The sequence below is a fragment of the Podarcis cretensis genome, assembly GCF_951804945.1.
Source record: "Podarcis cretensis genome assembly, chromosome: 6".
Classification (NCBI taxonomy): domain Eukaryota; kingdom Metazoa; phylum Chordata; class Lepidosauria; order Squamata; family Lacertidae; genus Podarcis; species Podarcis cretensis.
In genome coordinates this window covers 35,232,047-35,253,089 of record NC_137175.1, presented here as the reverse complement: position 1 = coordinate 35,253,089, position 21,043 = coordinate 35,232,047, and the positions used below count along the sequence as shown (strand labels likewise).

Sequence of the window (21,043 nt, the reverse complement as noted above, 5' to 3'; positions counted from 1 at the left end):
CCCAGTCCTCCCAATATGGGAGCCAAACCTGGAAAGTGCTGGAAATGAGACCCCTGGAAATGAGAAGGGGTCAATTTCCTCCATGAGCGTAAATCATCCCATGGATGAGTTCATTGCAGGTGCAAGTTCAGCAAACCCAGTTGCTATGGTGATGGCCTAGTGCCCTCACTATATCTGTGGTTAATGCATGTTAGCTCAGTGCTGTCAGTCTGGTTAATCTGACTGTTAGTCATTGTTACTTGTCCAGCATTACATATTGAATAGCTGAACTTACAGTGGTACCTTGGTTTACAACCATAATCCGTTCCGGAGGTCCGTTTGTAAACCAAAACAGGTTGTAACCCAAGGCGCAGTTTCGCGAATGGGGCCTCCAAAAAAAATTTGTTCGTAATCCCCCCCCCCAAAAAAAATTGGGTTGTAATCCTAAAAAAGGTTGCAAACCGGGACACACACTTCTGGGTTTGACGTGTTTGTAATCCAAAAAATATGCAAACCAAGATGTATGCAAACCAAGGTACCACTGTATTTATAGTGACGATGATACTTTGTACTTCTGTATAAATCTGTAGCTGCAAAAACCTACAAGCTGTATATATCTACTTCCAGAACTGTTTTACTGAGTCTTATCTTCTGCAACCTTTCTCTGCTTTTGCGTGGTGATTGTTACTGGGAGCAACTTCTACTGTGTGGGCATCTGACCAGGAAGCAGATACCATAAGACACACATAAGACACACTATTACTGTCTCTGTGCCTGACTAAATATATCAGACCCATTTGAAAAGTGCCATTTCCCATCTGAGAGGCATGACTGCTTGTTTACCTACTGAGTCCTTTACAAAGGCAGTTGGGCACTCTATAAATCAAAACGTCATTCTTTGTTTTTTAATATATCTTTATTTTCTTGTTGCAAAATTGCACACATATAAATAATGTAACATGACCAACAAAAAATGGGTCGAGGGGAGGGGCAGAGGAGCCAACTCGAAAGGGCGGAGGTCCCTTTTGTTCCTCCAGTACTTGAGGGGGCCATTGCCATTCAAATGGTGTGCATATCAGTGGGGGCTTACCTGCCCCCCCAATATTTTATTCAAGTTGGCCCCCCTGCTGGAGGGGAAAATGTCTTTCTTTTTTCTAACTTCTCTGACTCTTCTGTACCCTTCATGAATGGGTATTCTACCAAAAGTAACAGAAATTCTGAAAAGATTATATCTCTTTCTGTACTCTGGTTTCTCTTTAGATTGTATAATATTTTTTTCTTTCCCTCTTCCTACTGAGAAATCTTATCAAAATTGAACTGGCAACACTCCCTTGGGGAATGCCCTACCCATTTCAATTTGTCAGGCGCCCGCCCTTACTGCTTTTGGGAGACAGCTGAAAACCTCTCTAAAGTTTAATGGAATATGATTTTATTGCTGATTTTCACTGCCACTGCTGCAATAAAAATCTCTTTTATTATTTAGGGGGGCTTTTATCCGGTTTTAAATTTTTATCACTTTATTGTTTTAATATGTCCTCAGCTACCTCCAGAGTCTCTGACTGAGGGACATGAAAAAAAAGTAGTTTAATAAGGAATAGTAACTGAGAAACACGGGCATTAGACTTGATAACATTGTGATCTAAAGGCCTCCAATTGGATAAAACTTAAAATAGTAAGTTTGTTACTTCCCCAATCCTGGGTATCTTTTCCTACTTATTTTTCTTTTGATATCCATTTATTTAAGAAACAGCATATATTTCGATAACATACAACAATGAAGTATCAAAGAAAAGATACTGAATGGAAATGAAGATGAAACATACACATATACAAAATATGAATTTGTGTTGTGTTGTTCACAATCCCTGGAAATATATTAATGATATTATTGGTGTTGGGGGCTAGTAACATTAAAAAAAATGTTTTATTTATAAATATCAGGATATTGTTCTCAAGGTCTTATGTCATTGTCAGTTAAAGTTAAAAAGTTTTTAAGAATTCCAAATAGCATTTTTCACAGGAGGCATTTGAAAATTGTTATAATCATATATATATATATGGCGCTGTGGGTTAAAGCCTCAGCGCCTAGGGCTTGCCGATCGAAAGGTCGGCGGTTCAAATCCCTGCGGCGGGGTGCGCTCCCGCTGCTCGGTCCCAGCGCCTGCCAACCTAGCAGTTCGAAAGCACCTCCGGGTGCAAGTAGATAAATAGGGACCGCTTACCAGCGGGAAGGTAAACGGCGTTTCCGTGTGCGGCTCTGGCTCTGGCTCTGGCTCTGGCCAGAGCAGCGATGTCACGCTGGCCACGTGACCCGGAAGTGTCTCCGGACAGCGCTGGCCCCTGGCCTCTTAAGTGAGATGGGCGCACAACCCCAGAGTCTGTCAAGACTGGCCCGTACGGGCAGGGGTACCTTTACCTTTACATATATATATATATATATATATATATATAGACATATAATTGAAAATGAATCTTGTTTTGCTTGTCCTCTAATGCACCATAATTTTTGAGCAAAAATTTCAGCAGGAGCTGAACCAGATCTGACCATACCATAAATACTGATTCACTGTACCACACTGAATGCTACTGCCAAGCTCCTGTGAAACTGGAGGGAATTTTATTCAAACTGCAATATGCTTCTCTGTATTATCAAGCTGCAAAGCTAGGAAATGATCCACTTGTTTACATTAACAGATCCATGGGACATAGGACAAATATAAGAACCTCTAGGATTGATTATCTGAAGGTTAGTTCAAATGAACATGGTCTCCCTCAAATTCCCATAGCAAATGTTACTTGAAACACAGCTCTCTCCCCCCCCCCCCCCCGCTTACACATCCCTCAGACCTGGGGGCCGGACTATATATATATATATATATATATTGGGGGGGTGAACGTATTCCTATGCCCCACAAATAACCCAGAGATGCATTTTGAATAAAAGGACACATTCTACTCAAGTAAAAACACGCTGATTCCCGGACTGTCCGCGGGCCGGATTTAGAAGGCGATTGGGCCAGATTAGTTTGCCTACCCATGTACTAACAGACACATAAGGCTGTGGGACCAAAATAGCAACAGAAATGCAGGCTAACAGCATAACCCTAAAGATGTCTGCTCAAAAGCAAGTAACAAGGAGTTCAGTGGGGCCTACTCCTAGGTAGGTGGGTATGTGATTGAAGCCTTAAACTCGTTTTATATAGGGGGAAGTGGGGCAGATTGATACAGTACAGAAAAATTTAATCTCATATTTCATGTAACAAAAAATGAGTCAAATAATAAAATAATAAAAAATTTGGCTTGATGCATGGCATAACTAATCAATATTATAATAGCAATCAAAAGAACCAATAAAGTTAGAAGATAGTGAGAATGTAATGACTTCAGTAAAAAAAAAAAGGTGGTTTTGTATCATTCTGCCCCACCTACGGGGCACTTTGATACATTGGATGGGGCTCTTTGATACAAAGCGTAAATTGTATGAGAATGGTAATTATTTGCAAAAAATTAATGAAAAACCAATTTTTATTTTGAGATATAATAATTAGCCTTACAATTTGTTACTTAAAATCTAAATTACGTATCAAAACTAACAATGTTTCACACATATCATAGCCTTTATAGCAGGTTTTCTTTAGAAAACATCAAAACTTATATTAATCTTTCCTCAAACACCTATCCATTAAAAAAAAACTTTGCAAAAACTTAAAAAGTATAAGAACTCACATTAGTTAGTAAAAAAACAGTGATTTAAACAAAATGCTTATAAAAATAAGATAATTTCTTAACATTTAGCTTCTATTGCACATTATATCCACTTAAGTCAATAGAAAAAGTATAAAGAGATGATGTTCGAGTTGTGCCCTTTGGGAAATTTGGTTTTGGCAACGGCAAAACAACATCCTTGAAATACAACACTTGCCTTATCTTCTACAACGGGGAAGACAAACATACAAGATCCTGGTTTTTTCCTGAGATATGACACTTGATATTCAGTCATATTATATTTAGAAATGACTTTGGCCACGTAGTAAACAACAGTTTTTTTTTCTGTTTCAAATTTAATGAGTTTAGAGATTTCATGCAAACTTGTATATTGGGGCACTATTGTACACTAGTGGGGCACTTTTATATGTATCAATGTCTTAGTGTATTAAAGTGCCCCAACAGACATTTTCAAAAATACTAACAACTATTAATAAAACCACAGAACTTATTTAAAAATCACGTGTAATCCTGATTACTGAGTGGAATAACTTACCTTTAGTATTTTAAAATCTTAACTACGTAAATGACGTAAAACAGTGTTGGAACACTTTTACATTTCACGTAATTTTTTAGCTAGCCGTGCTAAAAACACACCTACCCTCGTCAAACGCCAACGGCTAACGGGTGGCACAGTCACAACTGTTGTACTCACACATGTATAGACACGTTTTAGTGATGTCACGACACAAATAACATTTCTCGATATTGAAATATTGTTGGTATATCAATGTGCCCTGTGCATCAATGTGCCCTGCCTCCCCCCTACCTGGTGAAAAGGAGCCCTACATTAATTTGTGCATTTCTCAGATTGTCATTTTTATTTCCTATACTTACTCCCAAAACAAGAGCACAGGGTGGCTAACAACATAAAACAATGCATCAAAACACCAAATAAATACTCATCAATAACAATAGCAGCAGATAATACTGTCACAACACCAGTCATTCAAGTTTTCAAATTGTGTTGTTGAACTAGATTGGGGACAACCTGATTTCACAGGTAAGGTGCCAACACCAAGAATGCCCTGTCATGTGCAACAAACCTCACCGCCACCACCAGTGGAACCACAAGCAGGGCCTCTCCTGTTGACTGCATTAACAGTCCAGCTTGGAAGGCATTTTGATTCTTGGATGAATTAACAGTTCCATGAAGAAAGATTTTCTAATGAATCCAGTTCTTATTTCCCCCTTTGACTAAAACCTTGCTGAACAATTGTATCCCCAAGGGGATACAAAATGGGTGCCAATCACTCTACATTCTGGCTTGTGTACTTCTTCAGGTCTGATGGTTCTTTGTGCTTGAAACACCGGGCTCTGGGCCAGCTCCTCACTCTGTGAGATACACTTAAAGCTCTCTGGAGAGATGTCAGCCCTCGGGAGGAATAACAGAGGCTCTGTGATACTTCAGCCTTGTCACGAGTTCAGCTTTGCCAGTATTTCTCTTGCCCTGACAGTTAACACAGCCAGCCAGGCAAGCAAGCTTGTGCTTTCCTTCCTTCCTACACATGTGGGACTGGATAAGGATGAAACAAGCGTGAACAATAAAATTTTGTCACAAGATCCACATCAAATGGAAAAAACCCTAAAATAACTGGATTCAAATGCCTTTTTGGCACAGCCCACATATTGTGACTGTGCTTTCTGGATGTTACTCATGTGGATCACTTCACATTCAAATCCACAATGTAAGACATGGGGTCTCTGCATGGATTCCCCTTGCCTTGGCAACCCATTGGATGGATATGCTAATTAGCAAACGAATGCCAGTTTACTAGCTTGTCTTTCCCCTCCTGCTCTGTTCAAAAAGCTGCCCATCTTTTATTGGCTTGAACACAGCAGGGACATTCTTTTCCTTAAAGTTATTTGTGGGGGGTTTTAATAGAAAAATTAATCAACTGTTTAAAAGTTTAAAAAACTCCAACAGGTCCTTCCAATCTCAGTCAAACAGAGCTCAACTTAGGAATCGCCCCACACTTCTGCTTATCCTAGAAAACAGAGGCCCAAGTGGTTTTCTGTTTGTCCCCCGCTTTCTAGGCATGGGTCTGAGAGGTTGTGCCTTTGTGCTGCTTCTTCCCCCTAGAAAACCAGCTCTTTGGTGCTAAACTGGAACAAACAGCAATCTGCAGAAAACCCAATTGCCCATTGTTCTGATTCAGCGCCAAAGCACGGGTTTTCCTGGGGGGAAGTGGAGGGTCGAACAGAGGTGGGGATAAGCCCATAGTCACCATCTGCTACAAATGGGGTGAGGAGAAAGATAACAGTTCCTTCCTCCCGAGTCTGACCTTTGGTTAATCCTAAAATGCAGTAAGAAACTGAGGACCTAATTTTACACAGCCTAATTTCATGTGGGGAAAATGGTTGGGGAAATCTGACAAAGTAAGGAGCAATAGAAAGTGAAGAAGTGAAAAAACCCCTGTCAGAAATGAGCCTGGATCTCTAGCAAGGGAGAGATCTCTCTCAGTTCCTCAGCAGGCTGCTAGGCAGACAGGCAGGCGGGCATGGGAGAGAAAAGGAGATGGCAGGAAGTGAGTGGCGAAGGTGGGTGGCTGCCCACTTTTAGCTTTGGCTCCTCCTACCACTGGGTTCAGGTCCACCCAGCGCTGATGTGTGGCCCCTGACAAATTGCTGAAAGGGAGTGTGGCCCTTGCAGAGAAAAGTTCTGCACCCTGTCCTAAGAGAAAGCTATAGGTATAAAAAAAAACCCACATTGAGTGCCCCTATACTTTCTGTTTTGTGGAGTAAAAGCAGCTGGGGGGGGGGGCAGGGTGGGAGGTTCGATTGAAATATTGTGTGAAGGGAAAGAGTTAAGAAGCCCTTCTCATGCACTGGTGTTCCACTTCAGGCTACAGCCTCTATTCCTCTGGTGGTGGTAGGGAGGGGGGCAGCAGCGAGAAGAGTTGAAATAAAAATAAAAATAATAAAAATACATTTAAAAAAAGAAATACCATGGGTCATGGAGCTTGGAGCAAACATTTGCAAACTGTCTAAGTTGCAGTACTTACAGTAATATAATTTGGATTTTTTATCTGCCAGCAAGGGATTGCTAGTATAGAAAACCCCTGTGATCATAAACATTGTTTCTACTATGCTGTGTGTTTGACATTGCACAGATGTGTGTTTCTTAACAGTAAAGAGCCAACACTCCCAGCCTTTCCCTCTTCTTTTCCTACTGCTGCTCAGTGAGAGCAGACTGTAAATGTGGGCACTAAGAGGAGAGAGAGAGAGAGAGAGAGAGAGAGAGAGAGAGAGAACTGTCAAAGGGTGCCACTAGTGTGTCGTGGAAGAATATGCCATTTAGGTACCCAGTTTCTTGGTCTGAAGGTTGCAGAAAACTTATCTTTACACAGTCAGTATTTATACAGAACTTACCCATGTAAATGTATTCTGGAGAGGTCTTGTCAGTCGCTAAATCTCTTAATACGTTTCCAAACCGCAGCCATAGCCCAAACGCGACGACAGCTGAGCCTGCCAACTGGGAAAGCAAAACGAAATTCAAAAGGTTAATAGCTAAAGGAAGGGTTGGTGAGCACAGAAAATCTGCAAACAACTGCTTATTTCTCCTTGGAAACTCCCAGAGCAGATGATTCCAAATTCACATGCTAGACTACAGTATAAAGATTGCTATTGGCATTTACACACATTTGTCTCTGTCCAAAACTATTAACATTCCTGTGCTAACAAGGATGAATACAGACATTTTGATGTATAACCTCATAAATGCTCTCAGGTTTGTTTGCTTTTTTTCATTTAGAATCTAAACTTTTCTCATTAACTGAACTCAGGGGAAACTAGTTGTGTGTGTGTTATGGCAGAAGCTGGCTGTGCACGATACTGATTGGTTAAAAACTGGTGACATCCCTAGCCCACTCCCTCCTTATTCCTAACGCAGCATTCAAACATGTAAAAATGATTCAATGATTTGTTTTTGTTTTTGTTAAAAAGCAACACAGGGGAAAGTACATTTAATTCAATAAATGTATCCACAGTGCTTTAAAAATAAATAAAATGAACAACCCAGCTGAAGCATGGCACAGGAAGGGCAAGGCAGAAAAATAAATCAGTGTTGTTGGCCAGTATGCCTGTTAAATTTGCCACCTTAGAAGCAGGAATCCAGACATGAGATGTCAAATAAAGAATTGTGGTAAGTTCTGATTTGCATGCATATATCTTTGTACACATCCCTAGGCTACACATAGAAAATAATCTGACAGTTCCTTTACATGCGCTCATATTTTGACATCCATTTAGTGAGGAGTTGCATTTTCTCTGGCCATGGAACATGAGATGATTGTCTCTCTGCATGATGCTTGCATACGTTGCTTTATAAATACAGTATCCCATTCATGTTGCTTTCAAGAAAAGCTCTTTTTCCTTGGGCAAGGAACCAAAAGCTAAGTCACCTCATCTTGAACTAAGTGATGTTACCAAACACTTAACTGCTCTAGTTCATCACTAGAATGGCAGACCCACAAACACATTACCTAAAAGGCAGGTACTAACCCTAGAATATAATTTATTTCAGGCCAGAATAATTCAGGATGGTTTCCCTAACTATGGAGGCGATGGCTTCCCTTCAATCCAGAGTTTTGGTGTCAGCTGGCCAGTCAGTTGTCAATCGCTCCTTTAAGAGGGAGAAAATGTCTACTGAAACATACAGTGTGGAGGGAAGGCAATCTCTTTGCTAGGGAAGTTCAAGTCCTCAAACAATCACAAAGTCGAGAGGGAGAGAGAAAGAAAGAAAGAAAGAAAGAAAGAAAGAAAGAGTATGCCTCCTCCAACGAAGCTGAAGGGATAGGAGGCCAGGGTGCAGGCTGAGGAAGCAACCCTGTTTTCCTTCATGGAAGAGAGAAAGAGACAATAGCCAGCACTTTTGCAAGGCCACACAACACAGAGCTTTGTGTTGCTGTGCGATTTGCAGCTGCAGCTGAGGGACACCCGCCTCACAACTCTGTACTCATTTGCACTGTAGTAGAGTTGAACCTCATTCGTGGTGGGTGAGGGAAGGGTGAAAATGGAACAACTGCAAGAGAGTGACATTGAATACCACCCATCTGGTTTGTTCCGAATGCCACCCAGAATATCCTGGTTGCAAACCTGAATTCTCTCAAAACACTACTATTTGTAACACTCCACTAATATTATTTCTAACAATGTGCCAGTGTTTGTCACACTGCACTAAGGTCCTTTCAAACTCTACACTGAGACACTGCTCTACTGTAGTGTAAAAGAGACAGTGACATCTCAAAGGTGCAAGTTATGCTATCTTTCAGGGAACCCTTGCCACGGAAAGCTGCAGACGAGATCTTGTCAATATGCTGCTTACAAGCTCTGCCTTTGCCAAACTGCTGAAAAGGTCCTCAGACTTCACAGGGAGAATGAGTGGCTTATTCAGAGTGTGAGCTGCCTTTCACTTAACTACTCCTCCAACAAAGGCCCGCACAGGAGCCTAGCAAGGCAAACACAAGCAGTCCCTTTAAGTGGGACTGGCTGTCAAAACCCATCACTGAGATGCAGCTCCATCAGTCACAACGGATCCCTTCTCCCGCTTTCAGCAAGGCCCTTTCCTTCCAAGAACGCTCAGGCAGAAGGGGACTCTTTGCTAAAAGATTCAGGTCAATACAATCAAACTGAGACCATCCAAAAATAGTTAGAAAGCTGAAAAGGCATCTTCATTTCCCAGGCATTCATACATTCCAATTGTCCCTAGTTACCATGGGCAGTAGGTACTACTTTCTAGGACCTGTCTGTCCTTGGTAAAAACACTATTTTCATTGTGGTACTAGTTTGTCTTTTTGTGAGATGCTGGGAACACTTTTAAACTGCTTGCCCACATGTTTGCTAAAATTCTTAAGGATGCACTGCATCCCTTCGAATCCTCTCCTTACTGAACAACCTAAACAGTTAGTAAATATTGCTGAACATGTTGCAGATATTAAACACACACATACCCCAACAGTCTGATCTGAAGTAAAGCTGAAAATTTGGTTAAACACAAGTGAAACCCGTAGCAAAATTTTATAGTGTGGAATGCTGTGGTCCAGGATTCCAGTCACTCGATTCCATTCTCCCTGCCCTCATTTTCTTCTCTGCTCCCACACACTCAGTGTGCTGCAGCCATTGAGCAGTCCACATTGGTCTGGTCCCCCTACCCTTAATCTCCCCTCTAAATATTTGTTCTACTTGGTAAACTTGGAGTTCCCCCAGGTCTGCTCCTACCTCCCTCTTGTCTGTGGGTGGTGCCATTTTGAGCAATGGAACTTCCAGACTGAAGACCAGAAATAGAGGGAATGAGTCTGAAGCTCAAAAAAGGAAAAAGAAGAAAAAAAGAAAACAGTTGTGGTCAGTTTATGAACACATCCTGTTTCAGCAGCAGCAGCAGCAATCGCAGAGTAAATGAGTCAGAAAAGAGTTTGTTTGTGTTTGTGTTTGTGTGCTCCCCTCGCCCGCCTTTTAGGCAGTGGTCCTCAGTGTAAGAATCATCCTTATATGCACAAATAAGCATCTGCTGTATCTGTGAAAAACTGGAAGGTACTGTATGTGAATGGGTGGAGCAAATTTCAGTTACAGGAAATGCAGCCACCTAGTCTGAGGAAGATGGAGAAAGCTCTTGCTCCTTCTCAGAAACCACACAGAAAGGTAAAACAGAGGACTGGAAAGGAGGTTAACCGAAGCTTATTGGTGTTTTGTAAAATTTGCATTTATTTGCAAATATACAGGCTGAGCATAAGTAGAGGCACAGCTGAAACATCAGACTATCAAAAACTATTGCTCCATGTCATATTACGAGAGACCAACAGACAGTATATCAAACTGCTATTCACTTTCAAAGCGCAAGGCCAGCTCTCCGTTGCTGGCAGATGGGCAGGTAGCTATTTATTTGCATTTATTAAAAGCATGTCTACACTAACTTTCATTTATAAGAAATACCAAGGCAGCGTACTGAACACCCGCCGCAATGAAATGAAAGTTTTTTTTTAAGGGGGGGGGGAGATGTGAGGCCACACAGTGCTGCTGACACAGCAGGTACACACTCTTGCAATACTTGCATTCAGTACAGCCCCTTCACACACCAGATAAACATGCAGAGAGTAGAGAGCTAGGCAAGGGCCATAATGGCTCCAAAAGAATTGGTCCAAAAGTATGGCAACAACAGAAGTGGCTCTGTGCCTCAACTGTCTATTAGAAAGACAAAAGGCAAGAGACAAAAAGTAAAAGACAAAAAGCAGGCTGGACAGCTGAGAGGCAGAGCCGTGTCTGATTTCTGCTAGGATCCAAAGCTGTGGCTATGGGAGAAGCAAGACCTGTTGGGGTGTTAATGCTGCGAGCCCCTACATCTTATTGTATATATGCGTAAATAAACTGTATATCATAAAGACGCCACAGTCTCCACCATCCCTCATTCCAAGGAAACCAAACCTTGGGTAAGCACCTGGAACCCCTGGAATCTCACACCGTTCAGAGATTGGGATGGTGTGCAACAGTATACACTGACTGGCTGTGGCTCCTAGGCTTTTAGAAAGGGGATTTCCCCCTGTCCTACTGGCAAATGTTGTAAACCAAACCCAGAACCTTTCACATGTAAAGCAGATGCTGCTATTATTATTATTATTATTATTATTATTATTATTATTATTATTATTTATATGCCGCCCTATACCCCGGGGTCTCAGGGTGGTTCACGGAATAAAATCAAGATGAAAAACCACAAAATACCTAATAAAAACAACAACAACTGCCCCCCCATTTTTTTAAAAGGGCATAGGATGTAAATTGGATCAACCAAAGGGCTGGTTAAAAAGGAATGTTTTTGCCTGGCACCTAAAGGTGTATAATGAAGGCACCAGGCGAACTTCCCTGGGGAGAGCATTCCACAGATGGGGAGCCACTGCAGAGAACGCCCGTTCTCATGCTGCCACCCCCTGGACCTCTCGAACCCCTCTTACCACTGACCCATGGCCCTTTGCTAAATGACCACATTGTACTGCTTCTTTCCCCACTCCATATGTATGGGATAAATATTCAGGAGAGATCTGGAACATTTACTTTTAACAGTGCAGCAGTACTTCTTTTACCTTTGCCGGTAACCTAATTTGCCACACCCACTATTGCATCTTTGCCATGGGTAGATTTCCCATTCTGAGGAGTATATACAAAACCATTAGCAGAAGTAAGGGGGTTGCCATAAAATACGATGCAGCACTCTGCATAGGATAAGCCTTAGTAGTGCCTGCCTCAATACTTCCTGGCTTTTTTTGAACAATAATCTACCCAAGCTAACAAACAATGTGGTTCCAGGAAGTGACTTGCTTAAAGCAGACAGAAATTGCCAATGGCAAAGAAATCCCTTTACATCATCACAGACCCAAATGGAAATAAACACCCCCCTTGGCAGTTTCACCTAACAGCACACTCCCAGAGAGACTGGGTTTTTGGCAGGGAGCCAGGCTGTGCTGCCAAGAGCAATTTCAAGGACCCTGCTGGGCGGTTCTGCAGCTCTGCAAAGCAGAGACCTGTGTGTGCAGCAGGCATGAGAGGGGGGCAGCTGGGAGCAGTCAAGCCCTAAAGACTAAGTTGTTAAGAAGGAAGCGGTGCCTTACGATGGTGGAAAAGAGGAGCTCTCTTTGTGCTTCCAGTAGATGATACGAGAGGGAGAAGTTGATCCCATGCCCTTCAGCTACAATGGAGGAATGCAGGGGCACTTTAGGCAGAGAAACAAACTGCCCCTCTATCCTAATAGAATCTTTCTCGGTGTAAACTCATCCTAGCCAAAACTAACAACTAGTAGTTAGGATGGATGGCGGCTAACAGATTGAGGTTGAATCCTGATAAGACAGAAGTACTGTTTTGGGGGGACAGGGCAGCTGTTTATCAGCTCCATCTGGTACGCAGGCTGAGACCCTCCCTGCCTGCAGACTGTCTCGCCAGAGTGGTGCATGCTCTGGTTATCTCCCGCTTGGACTACTGCAATGCGTTCTATGTGGGGGCTACCTTTGAAGGTGACCCGGAAACTACAACTAATCCAGAATGCGGCAGCTAAACTGGTGACTGGGAGTGGCTGCTGAGACCACATAGCACCTTGAAAGACCTACACTGACTCCCAGTACGTTTCTGAGCACAATTCAAAGTGTTGGTGCTGACCTTTAAAGCCCTAAACAGCCTCGGTCCAGTATACCTGAAGGAGCGTCTCCACCTCCATCGTTCTGCCCGGACACTGAGGTCCAGTGCCAAGGGCCTTCTAGCGGTTGCCTTACTGCGAGAAGCCAAGTTACAGGGGACCAGGCACAGGGCCTTCTCGGTAGTGGCACCCGCCCTGTGGAACGCCCTCCCACCAGATGTCAAAGAGAAAAATAACTACCAAACTTTTAGAAGACACCTGAAGGCAGCCCTGTTTAGGGAAGCTCTTAATGTTTAATAGGTTATTGTATTTTAGTGTTTTGTTGGAAGCTGCCCAGAATGGCTGGGGAAACCCAGCAAGTTGGGTGGGGTATAAATAATAAATTATTATTATTATTATTATTATTATTATTATTATTATTGAGAAAGAAAAATATGCCAGGGCATACACAGCGATAGGCATATTTACAAAATATTACTTTGTGTTTAACAGTCAGTTGATTATTTCACTTCAGGACTGTCTCAGGTGTGAGGAAAAGACACATTTGATCAATCAGTCAAATTAGGTCAATTCATAATTTAGATCAAGGTGAGTGGATACAGACCCCACAGCATTTTGTAATGATAATAACATCTAGCATTTATATAGAGCTTTAGAGCGCTTCACACGCACCAGGAATCTTTACAACAGCCCTGTAATTTGGCACAGAAATATTGCTATGCTCATAATTGCCGATGGGCAGTCGAGGCTGAGAGAGACGGCTACTGAATGAGTTCATGGCTGAACTGAACTTCAGGTGGAGAGGGCATGGCAGTTATCGCCATGGTAGGAGGAAGAAATAGCAGGTATCAGATACCCTCCACTGGTTTTTGTGGCAGGCATAGGCTAGTCACACAGCAGTTACTTCAACTGCAGACTTGTTGTACAGCCTTCACACTGGAGGTTTCTCCAGTGTCTGGTACATTTGTGTAGCCAGCAGGGAGACCAGTCTATATGGGAGGCATGCAGAACCTCCAGCTGGCAGGTGCAATTTGGCTCTGCGGGAATCCTAATTCGGCCTGCAAGGTCATTTCCCTCAAGCTGCAGCACCCGCTCGCCCAACACAAAGGATTAATTTTTTTAAAAGCAGCGTCAGTGGTGAAACCTACGGCTCTGATTTGGCCAAGCTACTGCAGTATCGTGGAAGATCAACAAACATTTCAGCTGATCAAGGTGATCATGTCAGGAAACAAACAAACAAAAAAACAAACAAAAAAACCCAGAAGCTCTCCGACAAAAACATCAACATCTTCACATGGCCAAATCACTCCTACCTCTGATAAAATACCCACAAATCCTCGGATGCAATGCGCCTCAGACACTTCATTACATGTGTTCCACTGTGCCACACAATAGGAATGAATAAATAAATAAATAAATAAAGCAACCTGCTATTGACAAAACAACCCAAAGATCTGATTCAGAATAGCTTCCCTTGAAGTTAGATGCCCACATGGCTTCCTGTTTGGCAAAAACTACTCAATTAAAGCAATACCTGAAGTAAACCAGTTTCCTTCACCATTTACTTTACTCATCTTTCTTTTTTAAAAAAGGGGAAAAGGAAAGATCAGATCTCACCAGGCTTCCAACCTGAAAGCTCACCCTTCTGCATTCTCTCTTGCTGTTTACTGTGCAGCCAGGGAGCAAAGAGCCATCAATGTAGCAAGCTGGAGCTACTTAAAACCTCCATCTCTGTGGAGTTTGACTCCTGTTGCACCTCTGCTGCTGTCTGCTGTTCAAATGAATGGCTGGGGCACACTAAGCAGGTGCAGGTGGAATAGCCAATGAAACTGGACAGGAACAGGAGGGACTAATTTTCATGCACTGACTCTGAGGGGCAGGCAGAGGGCAGGGCCACCCTGGGAGAGAAGAAAGGGGGAGCAGAGCCCCATAAGATGCACAATTCAGACCCCTCCTGTTGTTGCATAGAGGGCTTTTAAGGTTACCATGCAAAACTCCACAGAAACAACAATGTGCATGCAAGCTCTGAGACACTGCAGAAAAGGGGAGAATGCTCCAATGATGAATGTGAAAATAGTAACTTTTAAATTGTACAAATCAAAGCTGTATAGTTCTTTGATCATAATGATAAAAGAGTAAATTTAAGCCTGTAAGCATTTAAGCGTACTGTCAGGCATAAAAATGCTGCATCACGGTACTCAGGATATTGGCACCAAGAGATTCAGTGAACAGTCTGACTAACTAACTTCCTGTAACCTGCTTCAAGTAACAAGCTACTCAGAAGCAGCTGCTTTTTTCATGGTACGTTACTTAAAAGTGCTGCAGCTACTACAAAGAGTCGCTCTGCATAGATATGTGTAAAACCACCTTTGCCTGCATGTACAAGTCCAAAGCTAAAGTTGGTTTTACACAACCTTTTCAGTGATGGCAGTAACAAACCTCAGCAGTGAGGCGCATTGTAGCATTTAGGCAATCAGTTCATTTCCCCCAGGAAAAGTTATTTTGTTATCTGGTTTTCAGTTCACATATTACAAGGGATGGGAACGACAAAAGGGTTTTAGAGGCTTAGTAGCCACTTGTGGATCTTATTCTGTCATGGGCAGGAAAGGAAGCAGACCCCAGAAGGAGTGAATCCTCTGCTCACCAGCTAGTGAGTGGAGGATTCGATCCTGTGGGGTGCAGGGTGTTCCTTAGCCTGTGAAGCAGCACCTCCATAGGACTGAACACTTCGGCTTTCCGTAGGGGTGGGGGAGGAGACACACAGTCTCCTTTCCCATCCAGATGTTCAGTTAGGGTTTAGCCCTGCCTGCAAATTGATTTGAGGTTAGATCTGGAGTGGGTGATCCCCAGGTGTGTGTGTGTGTGTGTGTGAGAGAGAGAGAGAGAGAGAGGGAGAGGGAGAGAGAGAGAGAGGAGTTGTTGTAGCATTCCCCCCAAAACATCGCTTGTAGTGCTTTCTTTTTAACCTCTCTCCCCAGTGAGATTTCTAAACCCTCTTGTCTCCCAGCCTTCTCAGTAACACACACACACACACACAGCTGCAGTTGAGCAATCACTAAGAGCCCCACAGTTCCTGGTGACACAGTCTCCTCCACACAGAAGAGATGGACCGAGTCATTGTTCAAGGGATGTGATGCTCTGCTTTATTGTGATGCAACAAATGCAGCTTGCTGGCTGCAGAGTTTGTGAAGCAGGCTGAGTCCAAGGCACGGCGAGGACATCATCTCGTCTCTTTCACCACCCACTCATAATGAGCCTAAAAAGTGACCAGACCCACGGCTTCCTGCAGAGACAGGCTGCCTTTTCCAAACCCTCATGCAGGCGGGCAATGATCTTCTGGGCATGCACTCAATGCAGGAGTAAACAGTGGAAACTCAGTGCAAACAATTTACTTTACGAGACACTCGGTACATGCTGTCTAGTAGAGGAGGCTTCATTGTCCTCCCACTCACCTACATTCCATTATGCGGACACTCCCTTGCACTGAAAACTATTCTTACCCAACCCCCACTTTCCCAAGGGCAGAAGGACAAGAACACAGCAAGCTAGGAACACAGCAAGCTGCCTTATACCGAGGGCTCATCCACACTCCCACTTGTCCTGTCCCCCAGGAAAACCTACTCTTTACTGCTGAATTGGAGCAAACGTCAATCGACTTTTCTGTGGATTGATGTTTGCTCTGATTCCATGATACAGAGCGGTAGGGCAAAGAGAAAACTGCTCAGGCTCATGCCTAGAAAGCAGGGGACAAGCAGGAAAACTCTCAGACCTGTGCTCTCTAGGGGCAGGCCTAATGAAGTGTGGATGAGTCCTGAGACAAGCCAATGGTCCACTTAGCTCCGTATTGTCTCCATCGACTGGCAGTGATTTCTCCAGGGGTTTAGGTGGGGTTCTCTCCCAGTCCCACCTGGAGATGCTGGGGATTAAACCTGGGATATCTTGCATGTGTGATAGGAATTTTGAGGTCTTAGTTATATGTTAAATGTTCATAAGTGTACCAAGGCAGATGCTCTACCACTGAGCTATGGCCCTTCCCCAAAGAGGATTTCCATTTCCCCTGGATGTGTGTGTGTGTGTGTGTCCCAAGGACTTAGGGATTGTCCACACTTCCACTTCTCCTACCTGCTATCCCCTGGGGAAATTGGCTGTTCACTGCTGAATTGGAACAAATGTCAATTGTTTTCTTCTTTGTCTTTGTCTTCTTCTTCTGTGGATTCAGCAGTAAACAGTGGGTTTTCTTGGGGAAAGCAATGTGGCAAATGGAAAACCACTCAACCCCCCACTGCTTTTAGGCATGGGGTGCACAGAAGTGTGAACAAAGCCGTAAGTGTCTTTGTAATATTTTTTTCACAACACTACTTTGACCCTTAAGAGTTTGAGTGATGGTCTATTTGACCCTTGGCAGATCCCCATTACAATGGCACATCAGATTTCTATTTAATTATTGCATTTATATCCCAGCTTTTTCTCCAAGGAGCTGGTTCCCACCCCCTCCTCATTTAATCCCCACAGCAACCTTGTGAGGCAGGTTTGGCTGAGAGGCTGCTTCATGTCCAAGTGAGGATTTGTACCCTACCCTATGTTTGGGCTAAAACATATTTAAAATCTTGAACTATAATACACATCCAGTGTCCATAGTCAAAAAACATGGAGGCATCAGCGCTGAGGTCCATGCTGGTCCCCTGAAGGTTTTGCACAGATAGCTTGTTGCAGAGATGGCAATGTGTGTGTGTGGGGGGGGCATTTCCGGGGCGCTCTCTATGCTGCCAAATTTATTGCTGGAATACTGAACTGAGTCCACAGAGAAGGTGTCATGTGGGCTCTGAGAGTTCAGCATTGCAATCCCTCACATAGCAACCTTGGAACAGAAGGAAGCAAATGTGGAGCTTAAGTTAAGACAGATCTACATATTGGTTTGAGCAGCTGACCTGCACTTTAGGATTTCATAGGCCACCCATAGGTAAAGGTAAAGGTACCCCTGCCCGTACGGGCCAGTCTTGACAGACTCTGGGGTTGTGCGCCCATCTCACTTAAGAGGCCAGGGGCCAGTGCTGTCCGGAGACACTTCCGGGTCACGTGGCCAGCGTGACATTGCTGCTCTGGCGAGCCAGAGTCGCACACGGAAACGCCGTTTACCTTCCCGCTGGTAAGCGGTCCCTATTTATCTACTTGCACCCGGAGGTGCTTTCGAACTGCTAGGTTGGCAGGCGCTGGGACCGAGCAGCGGGAGCGCACCCCGCCGCAGGGATTCGAACCGCCGACCTTTCGATCGGCAAGCCCTAGGCGCTGAGGCTTTAACCCACAGTGCCACCTGCGTCCCTAGGCCACCCATAGGCTTTTGTATATTCAAATTCCAAACAGGAAAGCACATGTACTCAGAATAGGGCAGCTGCAGAGCGAGTCACTGCTTTGAATAACATCCAATGGTATTCAAAAGCAAGTTGCTTTCGTAACCAGACTCAGGGCTGCATTAAAGTTTCATTTAAGCAACAAAATAAAATGGAAAGCCATTGGGAAGAATTTGCAATGGGCTTGATGGGCCATTAGAATGGAATCTAGGCACAGCAATCTCTTGGGAGAAATTCAACTTGTCTCCTCATTCCACCATACAAATGGAAGAATCAGCTAAACTGTAGGTGCAGCTACAAAACCATTTATTTTTGTGCTGACTTCCTGACATATGTTACTTACATTTCTGACAGGGATCATCCACAGTTTTGTTTGACCCATGATTTCTAGGCATAGGTCTGAGAGGTTTTTTCTTTTGTCCCACTACTTTCCCTGGGAAAGACCACAATTTATTGCTGAATTGGAACAAACATCCATCAAATTTTCATCAATTGCTCTGCAGCTCCTTCTGGCCTCCTCTCAAAATTGCACCGGGGGCCATGGCCTCCACGCCCCCTCCCACGCTATGTCTCTGTGTTAACCTAGCTATACAAGTCACAGTCATATGCACATGTGTATTAGAAAGGCCATATCCTCTCAAAGGTCACCCCACTGCCTTAGTTTCTAGGCCCTCTGATGCAATCTATAACAGGACAGCCAATGTGTGGCCTTCCAGCAGAAGCAGATGTAAGGTAGTGTGAGTAGTGCGGACACACCGGGTATGCAGCCAAGGAAGGTGCATTTCAAAGCCTTGTGTGAGGGCTCTGACAGGGTCCTAGAATCCTTCTTCCCAAAACTAGACAAGTGGCCTTGGGAAGGAGGTAGGAGGGCTCTAGGACCCTGCCAGAGCCTCATGCCTTCTTCCCAAACCCCAGATTAAGCCGGTGCCATGAGGGCTGGGGGGAGGGTGTCAAATGGCCTCACAAAAGGGCGGCATATTACCAATGTCCGCCCCTTCCTCTAGATGTTGCTGGACTGCAGCTCCCATAATCTCTGACCACTGGCTATGCTGGCTGGGGCCGCACATTGGCTATGCTAGATCTATAATACTAGGGAGTAGATCTTTTAGTCTTTATTTAAAAACTCAAAATTATGGAACTACTGAATGAGCACACATTGCACTTTGACAGCCTTCCAAATATGAATAAAAGATTTATCGCAAGACTGCGCGTCCCACTTTCCTGAAGCCTCCAGAGAAGGAAGAAAGGGTTCATCCCATTTGCCATCTCAGAATCATTAGAACTTGGAATCAGAGAGTGCAATTAAGGAATCCTGCCATAATAATTAGTAACCTCTTCTAAGATGGCGGTTTCCCACCAGACTCTAGAAGAGCCACATTGCTCTGACCATCAAGTGCAATGCTGGTGGGAAGAGCAAGAGCAAAACAGCCTAGCTGTCTCCCACCTGGTGCCCTCCAGATCCTCTGGACTACAACAGGGTGGGGGAGGTTGCTCTACAGGACAGAAATCCAAATAGCTTTTGTGTTAGTCTATGGCACCAAAATCCTGAAGCTGAGGCTCTAGTACTTTGGCCACCTCATGAGAAGAGAAGACTCCCTGGAAAAGACCTTGATGCTGGGAAAGATTGAGGGCATAAGGAGAAGGGGACGACAGAAGACAAGATGGTTGAACAGTGTTCTCGAAGCTACTAACATGAGTTTGACCAAACTGCGGGAGGCAGTGGAAGACAGGAGTGCCTGGTGTGCTCTGGTCCATGGGGTCACGAAGAGTCGGAAACGACTAAACAACAACAACAACAACAACAACGGCACCAAAAAGCCCCCCCACCTGCTTCACCAAGGCACTTTAGATTTACTTTGGCACAGGTTATTGGCATACTTCGACAGAAGACAGGAGGCATACAGTGGTACCTCGGGTTAAGTACTTAATTCGTTCCGGAGGTCCGTTCTTAACCTGAAACTGTTCTTCACCTGAAGACCACTTTAGCTAATGGGGCCTCCTGCTGCCACCGCGCTACCTGAGCACGATTTCTGTTCTCATCCTGAAACAAAGTTCTTAACCCGAGGTACTATTTCTGGGTTAGCGGAGTCTGTAACCTGAAGCATATGTAACCTGAAGCGTATGTAACCCGAGGTACCACTGTATATGCATGGCATTTGGTATTTGACATTTGGCCTGCTCCGTGCTTTAGAAAACTTCTCCTTCTGTGATTACTTCCTATGATGCATCTGTTAAAGGCACAGAAGTTCTGCAATAAATAATCAGAGGAGGATCAACACATCTCCAAAGGCAGTAAACAGTAAAACAAAGGCAAGCCAAAGTGCTAATTAGTGGCAAAGGCTGCAGCAGGAGAAAAGGTGTAACACATCACTGGGAGCACCTGTGGCGATGATGGCGGCTGCAGCAAGTGCAAAATTTTGAGATGCAAGGCTGGAATTAGCTAGATCAATATATTTGTCAAAGCTGTGTACAAAGTCCTGCTAGCAAAAAAAGAGGGGGGAAATGAGTAGCTTGGAAAATGCCCTTTAACCTGCAACTTCTATTGATTTTTTAAGCTGCTTCCATGACGCCATTGCTGACTGCTGCATGCACCAGAAAATGTTCCTTTTATGGGATTTAGTGCCATTGTTTAAACGAGTAATGAAAGTCTCCTCGCATCACTGGAACTGCATAGCAGTGCCCGCCCTAGGTAGCAAGGAAATGGTATTAAATGCAGAGGAAACTCTTAAGAGATGAGATTTTAATCACACGAATAATAAGTTCCCAGAAGGCAAAAGCTTAGTTCGACAGCTATGGGAAATGTTTCAAACAGTGTTATTAACTGTGGTACCTC

The 21,043-nt window shown here is 43.9% G+C and overlaps 1 protein-coding gene across 1 annotated transcript in view; it reads right to left on the bottom strand.

The window, feature by feature from the left end:
* TSPAN2 (tetraspanin 2) overlaps positions 1-21,043 on the bottom strand; it is a 61,503-nt gene that overhangs the window by 28,769 nt on the left and 11,691 nt on the right. The window contains exon 2 of the mRNA XM_079980003.1: positions 7,117-7,219. Coding sequence (XP_079836129.1) covers positions 7,117-7,219 — 103 coding nt within the window. The remainder of the gene's footprint in view (positions 1-7,116; positions 7,220-21,043) is intronic.